At 35.8% G+C, this 19714-nt stretch overlaps 1 protein-coding gene across 1 annotated transcript in view; it reads left to right on the top strand.

Annotated features, from left to right (window-relative positions):
* The first annotated feature begins 3832 nt into the window (after positions 1-3832).
* LOC136043797 (uncharacterized) overlaps positions 3833-19714 on the top strand; it is a 57916-nt gene continuing 42034 nt past the window's right edge. The window contains exon 1 of the mRNA XM_065728715.1: positions 3833-3979. Coding sequence (XP_065584787.1) covers positions 3962-3979 — 18 coding nt within the window. The 5' untranslated portion in view covers positions 3833-3961. The remainder of the gene's footprint in view (positions 3980-19714) is intronic.

Below are 19714 nucleotides of genomic sequence, written 5' to 3'. Positions count from 1 at the left end.
GAGAAGATGAGAATTTTTTCAAAAAGAAGATGGTATTTTCTTTGATTTTTCAGGCGTCAAATAATTGTGCATTAAATATTAAGAAAATATGCCTAAAAATAGCAAAAGAAAACAAAATTCTGCAACTTACGATTCAGCTTTCGAAACAATCTGTTGACTATCAATTTCAAAATCCAGCTGAACCTGTGTACGTTCCGTTTAACTTAGAAATACAATTCTTGACTACGAATAATGTAAGAATCTTATAGGAATCGGGAAACTGCATTCCAAATGAATTAATCCCGTTTCATAAAGATCACACTTTTGTCAACATCTGAAGAACTGTATTTTTTGCACTTGTATCTGTCTGGTTTTTATTCAAAGTAACAAGAGAGACGAAAATTAATTACTAGGAGAGTAATAAAAAATTGTGTTATGTAAAGTAATATTTGCCAGGGATAGTCACTAGTGATAAATCACTAGGGGTGGCACCGTGATTGGGTGAATTTCGGGGAGTCAATTTTTTTTCCGGGGTAACACATAGATTTTCGACAAATCGCCGGAAATTCGGGGATAGGCACGATCCTTGATTTCTAAGCACGAAAATCGAAATCGTTAACCATACGAGAAAAGAAAAGCTCCAACTTTGTAGTTGACGTAATAAAGAATTTTCGCAAATTAATTCAAAGTCAGCCGAACATCGCCTCTACCGTTGTGACACTTCGGCGGCGCTCAACCGGGCCTCTCGTCGGCGGCGTTCGACTCATGCACCGGAGTCGAGTTTTAGTGTTCGCAGTAGTATTAAAAGCCAATAAAAGACTGTTAGATGCGCCTGTTGGTCGAATGTTTGTTGACTCGGCTTGTCCTGGATATAGATATTGGAACTTCAAGTTTATGTTACCTCTGAAACACAAAATTTTGGGACAAATCACAAGTTTTTCTCGGTGAAGGATATACCTAAAACTAATTAATCATCGATAGAAATATCTTGCATTTTTTTCATTCAAATGAAAAAAATACGGATTGCACTGAAATCAAAATATAGGAATAAATTACATAAGATTATATTTCATAATGTCAACTTAGAAATATTGAAAACTCTGATGCTCAATCATGGCCTCTGTTCCATGCTTCGCAGGTAGTATATAACGTTTTATATACTTCCTCTACATCTTCTTCTGTTGAGTAGCTCTGTCTAGCCCGCTACCCAATATACCCATATCCAATTCTATACCCAGGAATATCCAGCATACCAATTCGCTACCAGTGTACCTGTTTTAGGTAAAAATTTTGCTTCTGGATATAAGAAAATCAAGTAGATCAAGATACGACCAAAACACATGTTGAGCTGGGTGTCCGTTTGGTGTTTTACGCAAACTGGAAAGAAAATCAATGGAACCGCAAGAAAAACTATCTCCATGTGATTAATTTTCCAGTTTATCCTTTTAAACTGGTTTTTCGTAAATTTTGCCATTTGATTTTTGCGTCAACTTCAGTTTTACTACAACTTGAGTTTTAATCAAATTTCCTATATCCGATTGTCATCGTTCCGATTTGTCATTGTTGGGCTAGTAAAAAACTAGTGTTACGGTTTCCTTTCAGGTAAAAATTTTGCTTAACTAGTTCAAACAATCCCATTTCATTTTCACTGCCCTTGGTGCTTCAAACGAAAATTTTTACTTAACAAAGTGATGGAAATTTTCTATGGTAAGCTACTATTTGAATTTATTTCATGCAAGTCTTTAATCAGATAAATTGATAAATTAATCGTTTTGTGGTCCTAATTGTTTGGTTTTATAGAAGGAGTTTAACGTGTGAAGGACCATGAAAACGAATCAGATTTTGAACTTGTTATGTAAAATCTTGCACATCAATGTATATATTAAGAAAATTAGGAATTTGATTTTTAATGAAAAAGCTCTCCATGTGCAACTATGCAGATTTTGATAGAAAGCTTTTTGTGCGCAACCTTCAGTGACGCTTTCATGAAGTGGTCTTGAACTTTTTCCGGTATTGAATAGATCTTGAATACTTAAGACTTTCCACACTGAGAAACTTTACAAATTTTGGCACAAATTTTCTGTATTCATCGTAGTCACTAGGAACGCTCATAGCGAAACATCTAAAGAGTTGGGACTTCGTTGAAATGATAGAATTGTTGTTCTTACCGTTCCTGACATCATTCGCTACACATTTCATCTTAACGACAAATGTCAATCCAGAGGTCGATGTTCTAAGCTTGGTAATTTCACCTATGGTCTTGGGTAGGAGTTGAGACTGAAGTATTTGTTAAGTTGGTGTCATTTCTCCACAGCCCAATTGTGCCCTCATCCCTATGCGAAGTCGTCCTTTTTTCGAGGAAGTTCATTCACTTTTTTGACTACAGCTACAGCTACAGTAGCTACAACTGTTTCTTCAATTCTTGATGTTTCAGGGCAGCGAGAAGATCACAAAAGCAGGAATAGACAGATTGTCCTTTGCCGCCTGATCACACATGTCGAATAAATTATCTTTTTTGCACAAGTAAAACGATAACATGATCAAAGAATCTCACAACTTTCCCAATTATCAAATCTATTTTAGCACCATAAAGTATCGATCTGAAGATGAAGTTGAGCGAGTTCAAAAGGAAAAATGGAACACCATTAATTCTAATCCTGAAAAGCAGCTAATTCACATTTATAATTTGTTATTTTGAATTATTCCTGAGGATTCCAGGTTGCAAATCTAAGCCGTCCTGGCCGAGCGGATTGGTGCGCTGTATTCAGGATCCTTTGTCTGAGAGGACACGGGTTCGAATCCCAGTATACCCAATCGTTTAGTTTCGGACGGGGTCTGTGGCGTGTCTGTTTAGGCTTAGCCAGAGTCGACCCAGCTCTGAATGGGTTCCTGGAGAAATCTGGGGAAGGTAATCAGGAAGGGTGTGCGAAAGCACAGGATGGTTGGCCCCCAACCCCCCATTGCACTTCCTGGCTGAAGGGCCAAGAAACGGAGATCAGCACCGCCGGTAGGGACTGTAAAGTCTAATGCCGTATCCTTTACCTTTTTTTTGATTCCAGGTTACAAATCTAATCATTCAAATTATTTCCAACATTTATGTGAGGTAACATCTGCTTTTCTTTTTCAAATTACTCTTCATTATCAGGCAGCATTTGTTCTTATCGTTACACATACAAGAAAACTTAAACAAAGAAAAAATAATCAAATTATTATAGCAAGTCCACAATATGACCCAGTATAAAAATATGTGCTAAGCTCAATATAATTAGTAAAAAGTAAAACATAGTAACTTTATCGAAACCATACAACACAATTAATTCTAATCTAAAATATAATTAATTTGATACAAGTCTCACTCCCAGGTCTATATTAAACATCAGAATTCAAAACACTGCGAGCGACTGCTCATCTAAAAGAGATCAAAAACAAAGATTTTCGATTAAAATCCAGATTTTTAGTATTAAGGGGCAAAAAAAAAAGAGATTTTTATGGCATTTTATGGCTGGAATACTACTCTCCCTCAAAAGGTTCCAATTGATGGGTGTTGCCGCCACTTTTTTCCTTTCCCGTAGATTTTGAAAAACCCTTTTTTTGTATTTTCATTGAAAAATATCTTTTTTTGGTGAAAAAAAATTTAAATAAGAAAACTGTCTCCCCCTTATATTTGAAAACACGTTCCCCACATTTTAGCCCAGACTGGAATCACGTCTGTCTGATAAGTCATAATTGAAGAAAAGATTTATGATGCTTGTCAATACCAAGCTTTGTTGGGTAATAAGTTTTAATTGGCTAAAAAAAATTATTAACCTTCCAAAGGCCTAGTTTTGTTCATGGTCGGTGAACTAATTACAGGATGAGACAAAAAACCGCACACTTAATCGCTTTTTCGGTTGTTTACAATTTACTGTGAAAGTAAAATTGTAGCAGATAGGTGTTAGCGGTTGTGATGTAAACGTTGAGACATGAATTGGATAACACAGAAATGATTGTTTTAAAGCAGGTGATGTAAATTCAAAAAAACTGTTTATTACGGAAATTTTGGAACAAGGCTTGTTTCCTGAAGGAAACACTCTTTCCTAATTTTCCTTCCAAACATAATTGTTGCTACCCAGATAGCTGCGTCCAGACACTCCCTTCTCCTAATGGGGCCAACACCACTGTTGCCGATTTGTTCAATTAGCGTAATTGTGAGTGTTCGTGAGTGTGCCTATTATTTTTTCTAGTTTATTTTATCTTATTTCTATTTAAAACCAAAAGAAAAATATCTCATTTGCATAGTGTATCGTGTATGGCACCTCGCACATGATGATTATCCGAACTGCCACTAGTCCTTTACGTAGTTTTCATGTTTCATTACACCTCCATCACTAAGTTTCATGTTTATGTTGAACTTTCCCGCGAAACAACACGCTGGTAGTTTTGAGGAAAAAGCACTCCCAAAAAGTCGTTTTGGTATGAATCCTTAGAATCGAACAAATTAGTTTTTTTATATCCTCTTATCAGGGCGTTAAATTCTCTAGATAATTAGAACAGAGTTTGTACCTACGTGTTTATATTACAATTGATTAAATTATATCTAATTATTTAGTTTGAATAATTCAATTTTGAAACTGTGTGCCTTATCATGCCGAAATATAGGATAGACAACATTTCTTTTCTTTTTGCCAAGTCCCCTTTGGCTTCCTTTAGATTATAGCCCATATTGAATCTGGAAATTCATTGACAGCTCACTAATGTTGAGTAACGAGCCATATCCCACCCACGGATTGTCTATGTAGGTGGTTTTTTTCCATCCCCTGACACTAAGGATGGAAGAGGTGATCATAGAAACTTAAGAATGAGCTCATTAGATTGGAAATTGAAAGTTCTAGTGTCTTTTTAAATAGTTGAAAGTGACTGGAGGCAACTATCCCCCTCCAGGGTCCTTTCTGGACAATCGTCCTCCTGTATCCTCCAAGATGTTCAATCAAAATTTTAATATAGCCGTTTTATATAGACTAGTTAAAAGATCGAGTAAATAGGCCTCCCGGCGAATATGACCCTCACTATCCCTGAGGCAAGCGAATCTGCAAATTACCAGTATGTTACGGAAAGGCCTTGTATTGATAAAAGGAGGGTATATTTGATCTTGGGTGTCCAGTGGACCGCAATTTTAAAGAACATCCTCTTGGTCAAAATGATAACACATCAAGCTGGGGGGGGGAAGGGTGCCTGGTAACGAATTGAAAAACTTGTAATCGACCTGTTTAAAAATTTAAGCCGTCGCATCTTGGGCCAAGAAGAATTGCATTGAAAAAAATTGTTTTGCGGTATGGTCCCCTCCCCTAAGAAATGGGGCCCAAAAAAGGGCCACGAAACATTTTTCTTGGTTGGTTCGAAGCTTATATCCATATGTCATTCGGCAAAGGAAAATCTTTAGAAGGAAAAATAGAAGACATATAACTTATACCCAAGGCTTGGCCCTACAAATCACCAGAAAAGGGCAAAAAAACTTTTCCCCCACCCATTTCGCATGGAAGAGGTGGTCGTATAAACTTGGAAGGTGGCTCATTCGATAAGTAATTTAAAGTCTTAGTGCCTTTCTTAAGAGTCGAAAGTGATGAGAGAGAAGCTAGCCTCCCTCATGTGCCCTTTTCTTCTACCTGCAATCATGGCCTACCTTCTACCGTAACATCAAGTTTAAACTGTGAAACCATTTTGTTCAGAAGATTCAAAAGACGTAATAACTATACCTATGGGTCGGAATCACTACTTTTTCTGCTGCAACTACGAGTAATACTATCACTGCTACTACTACTACTGAACCAAATTAAAATTAATTAATATTTCAGGGAATGTTGAGGGGGTGTTGAACTAAATCAAAGGACTCCATTTGCATTCACGTTCTCAAAAGAGAATATCTGCAATATACCAGAAACTGCTGAGGGTATGGAGCTGAAACTTAAAGACAATGTTGAGAGAGATGTTGCGCTAAAAAAAGTCACTAGATGCATCCAGGTTGTCCAAAGGCTTGGTCCATATTGGTCTCAGGAATGGCTATGGGTATTAAGTTAAGACTTTAAGGGAACGCTAAGAGCGATGGTAACCTAAATCAAAAGACACTATATGTATCCAAATAGTCAAAAATGTTTTGCCCTCAATATCTGAAGAACAGTTTAGGGTATTAAGTTGAGATTTTCAGGGAATGGGGAGGGGGGTTCTGAAGTTAGTAGCACTATGTACGAAAATACTCCTCTAAAATACCACCGGGAAATATCCCCCGGAAAATACCCCCTACTCGGAAAATATCCCAGGAAAAAATCCCCCCTCGAAAACACCTCCCCTGTAAAAACTACTCCTCCACATAAAATATCCCTCCTGAAAATACCCCCCAAAAAATTTCCCCTGCACGAATTACCCCCCCCCCCTAAAAAAACCTGTCCCAAGGAAAATATCCCCCTCCCCGTGGAAAATACCTCCCGAAAAATACTCCCCCGCGGAAAATTAGATTTTCCAAATTTCAGAATTTTATGTGAGTTGGGTTTTCTTTTCGTTTTGTTGAAAAGCCCTAAGGAAAGGGACAAAGAGGAATTAACACACCATAAGTATGGTGGATTTGCGGCTTAGAAACAGCCACAAATCCATTTTTGTAGAAAAGACTTCTGTGCACTTTGGGTTTCATTTAGTTTCTATATATATATATATATATATATATATATATATATATATATATATATATATATATATATATATATATATATATATATATATATATATATATATATATATATATATATAATGTTTCTATATCGCGATGAATCACTTTGTAATTGTTATTTCTTTATCTTTTTTGCCACGGCTTATGGGGTTTTAGCGCAAATATATCCTATTCTTTTCTATGAAACCCAAATAAACAGAAATTACTACAATAAATAACCTAGTTAAACCCAAAACGAACAGAAATTAACATGAGTAGGAATCAAAACCCCCTGTGCCTTCCAAAGACCAGAACATAATTTTCACTTTTCTGAAAAAGCATACATGTGAATATGCATTGTCAGTTTAATATACATATGCTGATATTTATTCTATAAAATCTTAATAATATTCGATTTATTAAAGTTATAAAAGTGAAAACGTTTAAATTTTTCAAATAAAGTGCAAATTATATTCTGGCCTTGGGAAGCCATATGGTTTCGAGACCTACTCATGTTAATTTCTGCTCGTTTTGATTTTGACTCGGTATTTCAATTTCTGTTTGTTTTGTGTTTCATTTATTTATTGATGCTTTTTGCGGTGGTTTACGCTTGGTAGATTATTTGATCCTAGTTTTGCTTATTTTTAGTTTAATAGAGTTCTTAGCTTTTCTTTGAAAAACTTATTTTGTGGAAAAAGTCTTTTAATTAATTTATGTTCGTTTTATATCGACATTGTCTTTTTCAGGAAAAACGAAAATAATAGTTTAAATCCTTTTGATTATTTCAAATAAGAATTCACAGTTTGGCCTGCTATATGTATGCTGGAGAAACTTTTCCAACTATTTTTAACAACATAAACCCCTTTGAAAATCCGTAAACAAATAGTAGTGTTTAATCTAGTTTTATATCTCCTCTAGTTGACCTGAAAAATAAAAAAATATATCTATCCTCTTTGACAGCGTGGATAGAAGCAATAGAAGTGGCTTCTAAAGTTTCAACTTGATACCCTCAGTTTTTCTTGGGACATTTCTGAGATGTCTTAGTTGCATCAAGCATACACACAGCGTTTTGATTCAATCTTAAAGCAAAATTTGGTTTTTGAATGAGCAAATTATATAAATGTGGGTGGGGGGCTGACCTACACAATAGTCCTAGAGATATAGTTACAAGACCGCTCAGCTATGCTTAACAAAATGACTGTCTTAAAATTTTGATTGAAAGTGTTTGGAAAATTATGAGCTAAAGAGGAGGAACCGATTGCACTCCAAACCCTTTTGACTTTTAAAAAGGATACTAGAACTTAGCATTGTCAATCAAATTAAGTCTTTTAAAATATAAAAGATATTACTAGGTATGATAGAGCATCGCTGCAACTTCCCATAAGTTTCAACTTAATACCCTTAGTGTCATTAGGTACAAAAACCGTAGAAGTAGTATTAAAAATATATACATTGTGTCTTCTGGCTAGATCAAGATGTGCCACAACTAACCCTGAGTGGTCTAACTTAATAATGCAAGCCATTATTGTGATATTTGAGTTTATTGAAAAGAGAAGTAGTTATGGGGGGCTAGTTGACCTCAATCACTTTTGACTTTTAAAAGGGAAATAGAACGTCCAATTTCAACCAAATCAGCTTCCTCTAAGGTGTATACAACCATACCTTCCATAAGAACCTTAAATGTCCCAGGGGCATAACTAACAACCCTCGCTCCCAGACTCTGGGGGCTTAGTAACCGTAGAAGTACTATTAAAATTATACACTAGTGTCTTCTATAAGGTCTTCTATAGTGTCTTCATAAGGTCTAACTTTATAATGTAAGGCGTTATTGTCATATTTGCGTTTAGTAAAAAGAGGGGAAGCGGGCTAGTTGACCTCCCATCACTTTTGACTCTCGAAAGGGAACTAAAACTTCCAGTTTCAATCAAATGAGCCACCTCTAAAGTTCGTATAGCCATCTATTCTAATTGAATCTTAAATGCCCCATGTGCATAGCTTACAACACTCACTCCCAGGCTTCAGTGGTTTATATCAACCCAAAAAACCTTGTTATATGACTATCTTAAATAAAAGGAGTGTACAAAAATTTATATTGGATGTATTTTGGGAAAACACGACGTGTGGGGAGTGGTAGCTGCACTCTGATCACTTTTATTCTTAAAAAGGGCACTACAACTTCTGACTGTCAACCCAGTGAGTTCTCTCCAAGGTTTATATTGGTTGGAGGTGCTTGGGGAAATGATGGGCGTGGAAAAGGGGCTGGTTGATATCAAATCAATTTTTGCTTTTAAAAAGGGTATTATAACTTCCAATTTCAAATCAAATGAGCACATCTGAAGTTTATACGACCATTCATTTCATAAGAACCTTACATGCCCCAAGGCATAACTTATAATCCTATCCCCAGGGCACTGGGGTGCTGTATCAACTCTAGAGGCATTGTTACATGTAGTTTTGATTATTTTGAACAAAATTGCTATCTCACATTGTCAATCAGATATGTTTGGCGAAAGAAGGGTAGACAGGGGGGGGGAACTAGCTTCCCTCTATCACTTTTGACTCTTAAAAGCAAAGTAGAACTGCTAATTTTCAACCAAATGAGCCTCTTCTAAAGTTAAACAACCATCCCTTCCATAAAAACCATTAATACTTCCGGGGTATAACTTACAACCCTTGCCCCCAGGCTTGGGGGTTTGTTTCAACCCCAAAAGCCTTGTTATATGATATTGAACTATTTTCAATAAAATGGCCATCTAAAAACCTCTATTTAGATAACTTCGAAGACCACACTGCCTTTCCATGACGAAAATAAAACAGTTCATAATAGGGATGATACCTTTTTATTGACAGTGAATAGATATAAAATTATTTAACTGGATATTTCGAACACATATACAGTGTTCATCATCAGCAGTAAAACTCCTGCTGAGTTTTACTGCTGATGATGAACACTGTATATGTGTTCGAAATATCCAGTTAAATAATTTTATATCTATTCAGTGTCAATAAAAAGGTATCATCCCTATTTTGAACTGTTTTACTTTAAAACCTCTATTAGATGCATTGTGGGTAAATACGATGTGTGTGTGTTGGGGGGGGCGTCCCTCCAATCACTTTGACTCTCATAAAGGGCAATAGAAATTCTGATTACCAATTTAGTGAGCCCTCTTCGAAGTTTGCCCCAAACCTTATTTGCCCCAAGGGCATAACTTACAACCCTTACCTTGAGGACTGTGGGGGGGGGGGTTTCTTTAAAAACATAATTTTTGGGCCTTTCAAATAGGCTGAACAAAATGGATATCTCGAAATTCTGATCGAAAGTGCTTGAGGAAATGATGGGCTTGGGGCAGCTATTTGCCCTCCAATCACTTTCGACAAATCAAAAATACCACTAGCCCTTTCCATTTACAATCGAATGAACATAAAAACTTCATATGCTCCCGGGGAATAACTTACATCTATTGCGGTAAGGGCTGTTAGGGGATTTCGTCCTCAAACACATAATTTCCAGACCTTTCAACTACGCGGAACAAAATGGCTCTCTCAAAAATTTTGATTAGGTGTGTTTTGGGAATTGATAGGCGTAAGTAAGGGTTTGTTGCCCTAAAGCCACTTTTCACCGTTGAAAAGGGCACTATACCTTTCATTTTTCAGTCGAATGATCCTTTTTCGCAGCTTCTACGACAAAAAATGACCATGTCAGAATTTCCATCAGAAGCATTTCGGGAAAATACGAGGTATGGGAGGGGGTATCCGTCCTCTGATCACTTTGAATCTCAAAAAGGACACTAGAACTTCCGCCTACCAGTCCATTGAGCCCCTCAGAAGCTTATACGGCCACCCTTTCTATTAAAACCTTATATGCCCCCAGGGCACAACTTACAATCCTTGCCCTGAACACTGGAAGAGGGGGGTTGTCATCTTCATGACATAATTTCCAGACCCTCTAACTATGCTGTAGAAAATGGCTATTTCAAAATTTTGATTGGATGTGCTTGGGGAAGTGGTGGGCCTGGGAGGGGGGTTGCCCTTAAATCCCTTTCCACTGTTAAAAAGGGCCCTATCTCTTCCAATTTCCAGTCAAATGAACCTCTTTTAAAGTTTATACGACAACTCCTTTGATACGAAGTGCCCTGTTCTAAAAACAATAATAATAATAAATTGTGCCCATGTCGCTCTTATGTTTATAAATTGCTGATGAATACAGTTTATTTTTTAATCAACCTAATTTTTTTAATCAACCTTTATTTTTTAATCAAGAAAACAATAATTATTTTAACTGAATCCTTTGCAACATTGTATTCACAACTAATAAACTATGCTTTTCTGCACATTCCTGAACTTCCTTGCGTGCAGGGATTTTTGACCGATTCACGGGTGTTTTCTCGTTTGAAATATAATTCTAGTTTTGAAAAGTTGGCTCCAAACTCTCCTTAAGTAATCTTTTGAAATCTCTTTCAAAAATTCAGATGATTGCTTTTTTTTAATGCCAATTCAATTAATTATGAGTTTCTTATTATTGTGAGTTATAACATAATTTTTTATATTATAATCTTATTATTATGATCTTATAATAATCTTAATATTTAATAATTATATAATTAATAATAATAATATATCATTAATATTATATAATTATACAAATTTTGTATAATTTATATAATTATAAAATTTATAATATAATTATAAATATATAATTAATAATTATATAATTAATAATAATTATAATAATTAATAATAATAATCTTAATATTATGAGTTATTTCTTATAATTATGAGTTATTTTATTGTTGGTCAGAATTACAGTGTGATTCTAAAAAAAAGATTTTTCAAAGCACTAAAAAACTTTTGTTTAATGAGCAAGGTATTGAGAAAGGGGCAGTCCCCCTTACAAACAGAATAATTTATATATGTTTTAAGTTTTAAACATGCATCTTATTTTAGTTAAAAGCCTTTTCTATTCGTCTAATTACATTTCATGAAACTGCAAAGTTTTATGAATGCAATACTTTTCGTAGCGTAGGAATACGATCAATATTTCAAGAATCTCTGTTTGGATTTTGATGGGTAATCAAGTAAGGAGCGACCTGGCTCAATAGTAACCAAGACTCTAAAAAACGCCATTTTGATACCAATAGATATATCAAGAGAATTAGCTTATTATTCTGATTCTATTTCCGAATGTATAAGTTTCGTTAAGTTTAGTTTTACCCATGAAAACCTACGAGAAAATTTGTCTGATTACCACGATGAATGTGTGTTTATTTGTTGTTTTCCAGGGGTATTAGTATCGACCCAGTGACCCTAGAGCATCGGGAGAGGGCTCATTCTAACGGAAATGAAAAGCTCTAGTGATCTTTTTTAAGAGACCCGAAAAAATGGAGAGCAGCTAGGCCCTTTCTTGCACCACTTTTACCCAAAATCGTTCAATCAAAATTTTGAGATAGATTTTGTGTTCAGTAGAGTTGAAAGGCCTAATAACTATACATTTGGAGATAAATGACCCCCTACAGCCCCTGAGGAAAGGTTTTTAAGCTATAAAATTTGCCCATTGCTTTGTTTGTTATTGGGAAGTAAGCATTCATTTTTCAGGTGGGGTGGAGAGGACGAATTTCCTGCTGGAAGGATTCTCCACGGGCAGAGTTTTCCCTTGAAAGGGAATTTACAGGGGGTGAACATTTCAGGGGAATTACGCTGGGTGAATTTGCCTGAACTCCAACACGAATTTTCTTTATATGTCTTGCTTCCTCTTTGCCGATTCAATTTTACGCGTGGAGATGCTAAGTGCAGTTGTCCAGGGTAAATTTTCGCCAGGGTTGAATTGTACAAAGGATATTTCTGTGGGGAGGGGGATTTTTCCGTGGAGGTGGAGCCAGGTGTTCTGGCGTTGTTTAAAAAAGATCAAAAATTAAATAAAATAACAAGTTTTTTCAACCGAAAGTAAGGAGCAATATTAAAAATTTAAAGGAACAGAAATTAGTAAGTATATTAGGGGGGTCGCCCCCTCCTCAACGCTTCGCTCATAACTCTAAAGTTTAAATTTTGTCACAATTGTTTAAAAATGACTTCTGAAACACAAGGGTTGTTTAATTAGAACAACTAGGGACTTTTTTTTAAGTGCTGAAATACTGTAGCCTGAAGAGCGAAGTGTTGAGGAGAGGGCGACCCGTTTCGTATGCGTAATAATTTCTGCTAGTTTTAAGTTTTTATGTGGCTCCTTACTTTAAGTTGAAAAAAATTGTTTTTTTTTTTTTTTTTTTTATTGAAGGAAGCTTAGAGACAAACATTTTTTCTAAAGGCAATGGAAAAGTATGTCAATTAAAGTAAAAGCATATAAAAATGAAAAAAGGAACTGAAAGGAAAAAAAAAGTTTCTGCTTACAGAAACTAAGATATAAACTCCCAACATTTAGTTTTGTTGAGCCATGCTGAAGCGTTGGACGGATATTTTTTAACAATATCGACAGTTTTGAGCTTGGTTATCAAACACCAAAATATTTAATGCCCTTAGACTCAATCTTTATAAAAAGTAACACATTATCAAAGTAGTTTGGTCAAAGTAAAACAATAAAACTTAGATTAAGAAAATCAAATAAAGAGTTTTGATTCAATATTTTTAATTTAATTTTGAATGCCAAAAACCAACATTTTTGACACCTTTATACTTCATAACTCTAAAAGATTAAATCTTTTTCAAAGTAACAACTAGATAAATACAATCACTCCTGAAAAAAAAAAAATGATAATAAAACACAAAAACCGTATCCTTTCAGGGGGAAAATACAGAAATTTCCAGCATACCGTTCAGAGGAAACATTTCTGATTATAGTGGCTTCATATATCAGCTCATGGCTACTCTTGCAATGCAAGCAAAAGTTGAAGGCATATTTTTACCGAAATTGCCCCTTATTTCTATAATTACCAAAATTTCCTTAATTATACGAACTTTCTTATGCACTAATTACTTCACTCATTACTAATAAACAAATAAATATTTAGGATCATTTTAAAAACCTGATTCTTCGATTGAATATTATCAATTGTCAGTATATGAAAATATGGCATAATTTCTGTTCGTTTTTCAAATAACGCCGGTAAATCTGGCTCACTCTTTATGAAATTTACCCCTCCCCCTCACGGAAACCTCCTCCGTAGAAATTTTATCCAACCTAAAGTCCCCCCACGTCAAATTCCCAACAGACAGTCCCATCCTTGCTGAGAATCCCCCTCCCTGTAAAGTTGCTTGTGAACGATTCACCCTGAAAAATTCTCCTTAGCATTTTTTCATTTGAATAAGACTTTAATCTCTAAGCAGTTTCTCGATCACTCCAGAAATGGCCCCTTTCGTGGAAAATATTTCCCAGAAAACAAAACACGCGGAAAAAAGGCCTCTGGATAATTACCCCGGAACATCTCTGTATAGAAAATTTGGCAAAGAGAATGTGAGACAATTAAAAAGAATTTCGTATAGCAATTTTGTCAAAACCCCCAAGTGTAACATTGCCCCTGGAATTTTCACTCCTCAGAAATTTCCCTCCCCAAGGAAGATTCTCCCTAGAGAAATCCAACCCAAGCACACCCCCCCCCCAAAAAAAAATGGCAGCATATTTTTATAATATACAAATACCATAGGTAAACAATGGGCAAAGTCCACAACTTGCAGCCCTTACATCGGGGAGTGTTAGGGGTCATTTTACATCTAAAGACATAGTTATTAGATTTTTCGTCTATACTGAACAAAATGGATATCTCAAAATTTTTACCGGGTGACTTTGGGGAAAAATGAGCGCGGGAGGGGGCCTAGTTGCCCTCCAGTTTTTGGTCACTAAAATTGGCACTAAAATTTTTAATTTCCGTTTGAATGAACCCCCCTCATGATATTCTAGGACTACTGGGTTGATACGATCACCCCTGGAAAGATAAAAACATAGACCCATTCTTGATCTTTCTTCTGTCAAAAAATACCAAATTCCACAATTTTGCTACCTCCCTGGTAGGGCTCCCTGATACGCTGGGAGGATTCTTTGACTTTTAGGGGGTGTTTCCCTCTTTTCTCGAAAATAAGGCAAATATTCTCAGGCTCGTAGCTTTTGAATGGGAAACTTGATGAAAACTATATATTTCCAATCAGCTTGAAAATCTGATTCTTGCGATGTATCTATTGGTATCAAAATTCTATTTTTTTTAGAGTTTTGGTCACAAATGGACTCCTGCCCGGATCGTTTCTTTTCGAGTTTTCTTATCATCTCCATTGGGGGAAGTTCTAGCAAAAAATCTTGTGGTACTAAAATTGGTAAAACAAATAAGCTACCTTTACTTTTGCCATGAATCGATTTGGATATTTTTTTTGGGGGGGGGGGGCTCTGCGTCTTCGTCATATCAAAATCTTAAAGTGTGAACTATCATTTCTCGGTGGTGATCGAATTGCAACAACATCATTCCATCGATAGTACAAAGCCAGATTTTCAAGTAAAGGCTCCTCTTTAAAAAAAAGGTGTTCAATTCCGAAAGAAATTTTAGCTTCTTTCCTTCAGCCGATATTAATGTAATAGAAAACTTGTTAAATTTTCACATGTTTCATTTGAAAAACATTAAGATCATTCAGGCAATAAATGTTTTTTTTATGGCAGGTTCGTAGCAGTCAACCAAATAGACTGGAACTAAACGTAGTTGTCAAAATAATGACATTTTTAATGATCTCCATACTTGTGACGTCAACATAGAAATGACTCTTTGAATTCTTTTGACTTTCTTTCTTGAATTTTTCTCCTTTAGCTATTTAGTACCAGATTTTATAATTAATTCTGGCTTTTATTTGCTGCTGTGATATTTTCTATTAAAACTCCCTTTAAAATGTTTATTTTATCTGAGCTAAGTTGTGATATTCACCACCAGTATGTCAGCCCCAAATCGGTTGGAAATAGGTCATAAGGACCGATTTAAAGGAAAGTGTAACTTTTTGTAGGAGGGGGTAAAAATTTAAGTTTCGGAGAAATTGGGGCGAAGGAGGATTTTAAGACAATGTGTTGACCTCAAGTGGCTTTGTGCATTTGGGAGTCGTTAGCAGTAGTAGTAGTAGTTGCGTTTTTGAGCCTTGAAAACGGAGATGGAACACACAGAGAAGGTCAATAAGCAGGCATCCCAGCCTCTCTCTAAAATTCCAGGACTTATATGATTGTTCCCATATTTTCTCGTGTTTACCCTAAAAATGTACTTATTTCCACCTTTGATCGAACATGTCCCTTTGCTCTCTATTAATATATGAGGTGCCACTGGCTACCAAGATCAGTAAATGTGGGTCCCACAGCTCAATATAATCAAGAACTTGTCTAAAATCTATGTCCTCTTATAAGCTAGAGCACCTTAAGCCTATATTAGCCGAGCCATATATCGGCAAAAGAAAACCACTCGTACGATATTCCTCCTCTCGTTTGGGGATGTATGCAAAGGTGACTCCTGCAGCTCTTAAAGTTTTCCCCCAATCTTACTCGGGTTAACAAAATAATCAATCGCAGTATGTAGAAAACAGAGTCATTTTTAATTATTATTACATAAAAAAAAACTAGTTTTTCTAACTGAAAGTAAGGAGCGACATTAAAACTTAAAACGAACAGAAATTACTCCGTATATGAAATGGGTTGTCCTCTCCGCAATCCCTCGCTCTTTATGCTAAAGCTTTTAATTGTTTTAAAAAGCAGAATTGTGGTAAAGAGTCAAACTTTAGCGTAAAGAGCGAAGGATTGCGGAAGGGACAACACATTTCATATAAGGAGTAATTTCTGTTCGTTTTAAGTTTTAATGTCGCTCCTTACTTTCAGTTAGAAAAACTAGTTTTTTTATGTAATTTCTGAATGTTTTTGAATTAATGCATGTTTGATTTTGGCTCTCCACACATAAATTATTAAAATGAAATTTACATTTTAATTCCTTTTTTGGCTAAATGGCTGTCTCTTAGTTCTGATCAGACGGAATTTTTCGGTTACACAAAAAGGCAACTATAAATTTTAATTTTTAACGATTTTTTTATTAGTAAAAAATATACGTAACTTAAGAATTAACTTACGTAACAAACTTTTATATTCTTAAATTTTTATTATGTATATGAGGGGGTTTGTACCCTCGTTAATACCTCGCTCTTTACACTAAATCGTAAGTTTTGTGCTGATTCTTTAAGAATGACCCCTGAATCAGAAAGGCCGTAGAATAAATAGTTGAAATTACTAAAAAATACTATAGCATAAAGAGCGAGGTATTTATCTCCTCCTAAATACCTCGCTCTTTATGCTAAAGTATTTTTAGAACCCCTTATATGCGTAATAATTTCTGTTCGTTTTAAGTTTCAATGCTACTCCTTGCTTTCAATTGAAAAAACTTTTCCATGTTTATTTTTTCATTGTTTTTTTTATAGTAATTTTAGAAAATCCTGCGCCCTTTTCATTGAATTTATGTTCCCCCATGACATATTTCACCAGGGAAAGATCCTCCCACATAGCCCCCTCCCCTCAACCCCACCCCCAAAACCAAAAAAAAATCCCCTGAAAACGACTGTACACTTCCCAATAGCCATTATTATATGTAAACACTGGTCGAAGTTTGTAATTTGCAGCCCCTCCCCCAGGGACTCTGTGGGAGTAAGCCATTCCCAAAGACATAGTTATTATGGTTTTTGACTATGCGGAACAAAATGGCTATCTCAAAATTTTGATCTGTTGACTTTGGAGAAAAAATGAGCGTGGGAGGGGGCCTAGGTGCCCTCCAATTTTTTGGGTCACTTAAAAAGGGCACTAGAACGTTTCATTTTCGTTAGAATGAGCCCTCTCGCAACATTCTAGGACCACTTTGTCGACACGATGACCCCTGGGGAAAAGAAAAAAAAACAAAAAAAAAACAAATAAACACGCACCCGTGATTTGTCTTCTGGCAAAAAATACGAAATTCTACATTTTTGTAGATAGGAGCTTGAATTTTGCTGTAGGGTTCTCTGATACGCCGAATGCGATGGTGTGATTTTCGTTAAGATTGTGTGACTTTTAGGGGGTGTTTTCCCCTATTTTCTAAAATAAGACAAATTTTCTCAGGCTCGTAACTTTTGATGACAAAGACAAAATTTGATGAAACTTATATATTTAAAATCAGCATGAAAATCCGATTCTTTTGATGTATAATTTTGCATCAAAATTCCGTTATTTAGAGTTTCGTTTACTATTGAGCCGGGTCGCTCCTTACTACAGTTCGTTACCACGAACTGTTTGATAACTTGTGTATTCCGGTCAAGTAAATTTTTAACGTCAACTGAACAGGAACTTAACATAAACTGAATTCAAAGTATTTGAGTGAAAACAATGTATATTCGCCGCCTTTCACGGGCAAGGTGTGCTGAACAATCAAGGATAAGTAGGATAAGATCGGTGGGATAGGATTAAGTCAGCTAACATGATATCACATATAGAAAATGCCATAAGGCATTTTTTTTTTGTAGGACTTAATCTTTGAAAAGTCATCTGAGAGTGAATCTACATAAAAAGAAGAAAAGAAAATTTATATGGTAATAAAATAGATGTCGTATTATGTTATCCAGGACACCCCCTAAGATAAACGGCCATGACCGCATCCCTCCTAGTCAAAAAAAGAAAACTATACTTCAGAATATAAAACTTTCAATTTCTAGTCTTCTTCTCCTCTATGATCAGTGTTGAAAGTCGCGGTTATCAATTCAATTTGGCATAGCTTGTCGGAAGTTCCACTGTTATCAACGTATCTCCAGCACTGACCCCTTGGAATAATAGCCCGCACAATAATCGCAAAAAGATTTGAGTTTTGGAGATGAAAATCCGTTAAATAAGCGACAAATAATCGTGCCAACATAGTCAAAATAAAAACAAAGAGTAAGGAGAATATGGGTGCAGGGACGAAGGACTGGGTGTTCAAGCTTTACCTTGTGTTCCCAAGGGGAAATGTCCAAATTAACCACCAATAAAAATGTAAAAACCAAAAAAGGGACAAAAATCGTATGGGTTCGTCGTCATCCCTTATGAGGGACTTATAGTGCGGTTAAAGAAGAAGTATTTCTCGTCCTCTCGAACTTTCATATGAGGGATATAATAAATAGGGTTCTGCCACGTGGATTGATACCAGGCGTCAAGAGAGACTGGCTCAACTAGCCTCTTAACCTGCACCGATGGAAACAAATCCACATCCGAATAAAAAAAAAAAAAACCTTCCCCTTGCAATAGTTCAGAATTACTCATAGCAAAAGATGTACCAGGTTCGCGGAAATGATCAGGGTATAGGGTAAAAATCTCGAGTAAAAATGAAAGAAATTTCAGTCCTCACCCTGGGGACAGTCATGTAGGGAATAAGTGTCAATAACAACACAGGGTAAGGATGAGGTATCAGATTATTGGACAAAGTTTGGGGGGAGGGATAAATTGTGACTGATAATGGGAGGCAATATCCCGCAGGGACCAAAGTCAGATAAAGCTAAACCTTGGCAAGATAATGGTGCAACTAGCCATATAAGGCCACAATCAGCTGCTGTTGGAAGGGACTGGCTGTCATCTCTGACCTCCAGAAGAGACTTCTCCAACAACTATGTAGGGGCAAGTGCCTTCAAATATTGATAGGATAGACAGCCAGGCTCACTCACTCCATCAATACGTTTAATACTAAAAATACCGTCTAAATTCTCCAATTTCTGGCATGATTCTTCCTATTTTATCTCCTGATTATCTCTATTTTCTGTTAAGAAGACGAAAAGCTCTTCCTTTTCCTTAAGCTCGCAATCGCGGACTGGCAAAAATTATATGTCTTTTTTCAATTTCTTTTTTCTCTAATACTTTATCTCAAAAGTTTGGTTAAGCTATACAAATCGCCTTCGAATAGGAATTGGATTCCAACATTTGATTTCCTATATTGAACTCTGTTCTCGCACTGTTTGAAGAAAATCACTTACTTTAAACTCGTTTTCAACCTCTCCTGGCACAATAGGCTCCTTTTTCAGTGCCTCATTATGGTCTTGTTGTTTATGCAACGTGAGGTTTGAGCTCTATTATTTCTAACT

This window comes from Artemia franciscana, chromosome 2 (genome assembly GCF_032884065.1).
Source record: "Artemia franciscana chromosome 2, ASM3288406v1, whole genome shotgun sequence".
NCBI lineage: Eukaryota > Metazoa > Arthropoda > Branchiopoda > Anostraca > Artemiidae > Artemia > Artemia franciscana.
Note: the sequence above shows the minus strand (reverse complement) of the source record. Positions and strands in the feature narration are given on the sequence as shown.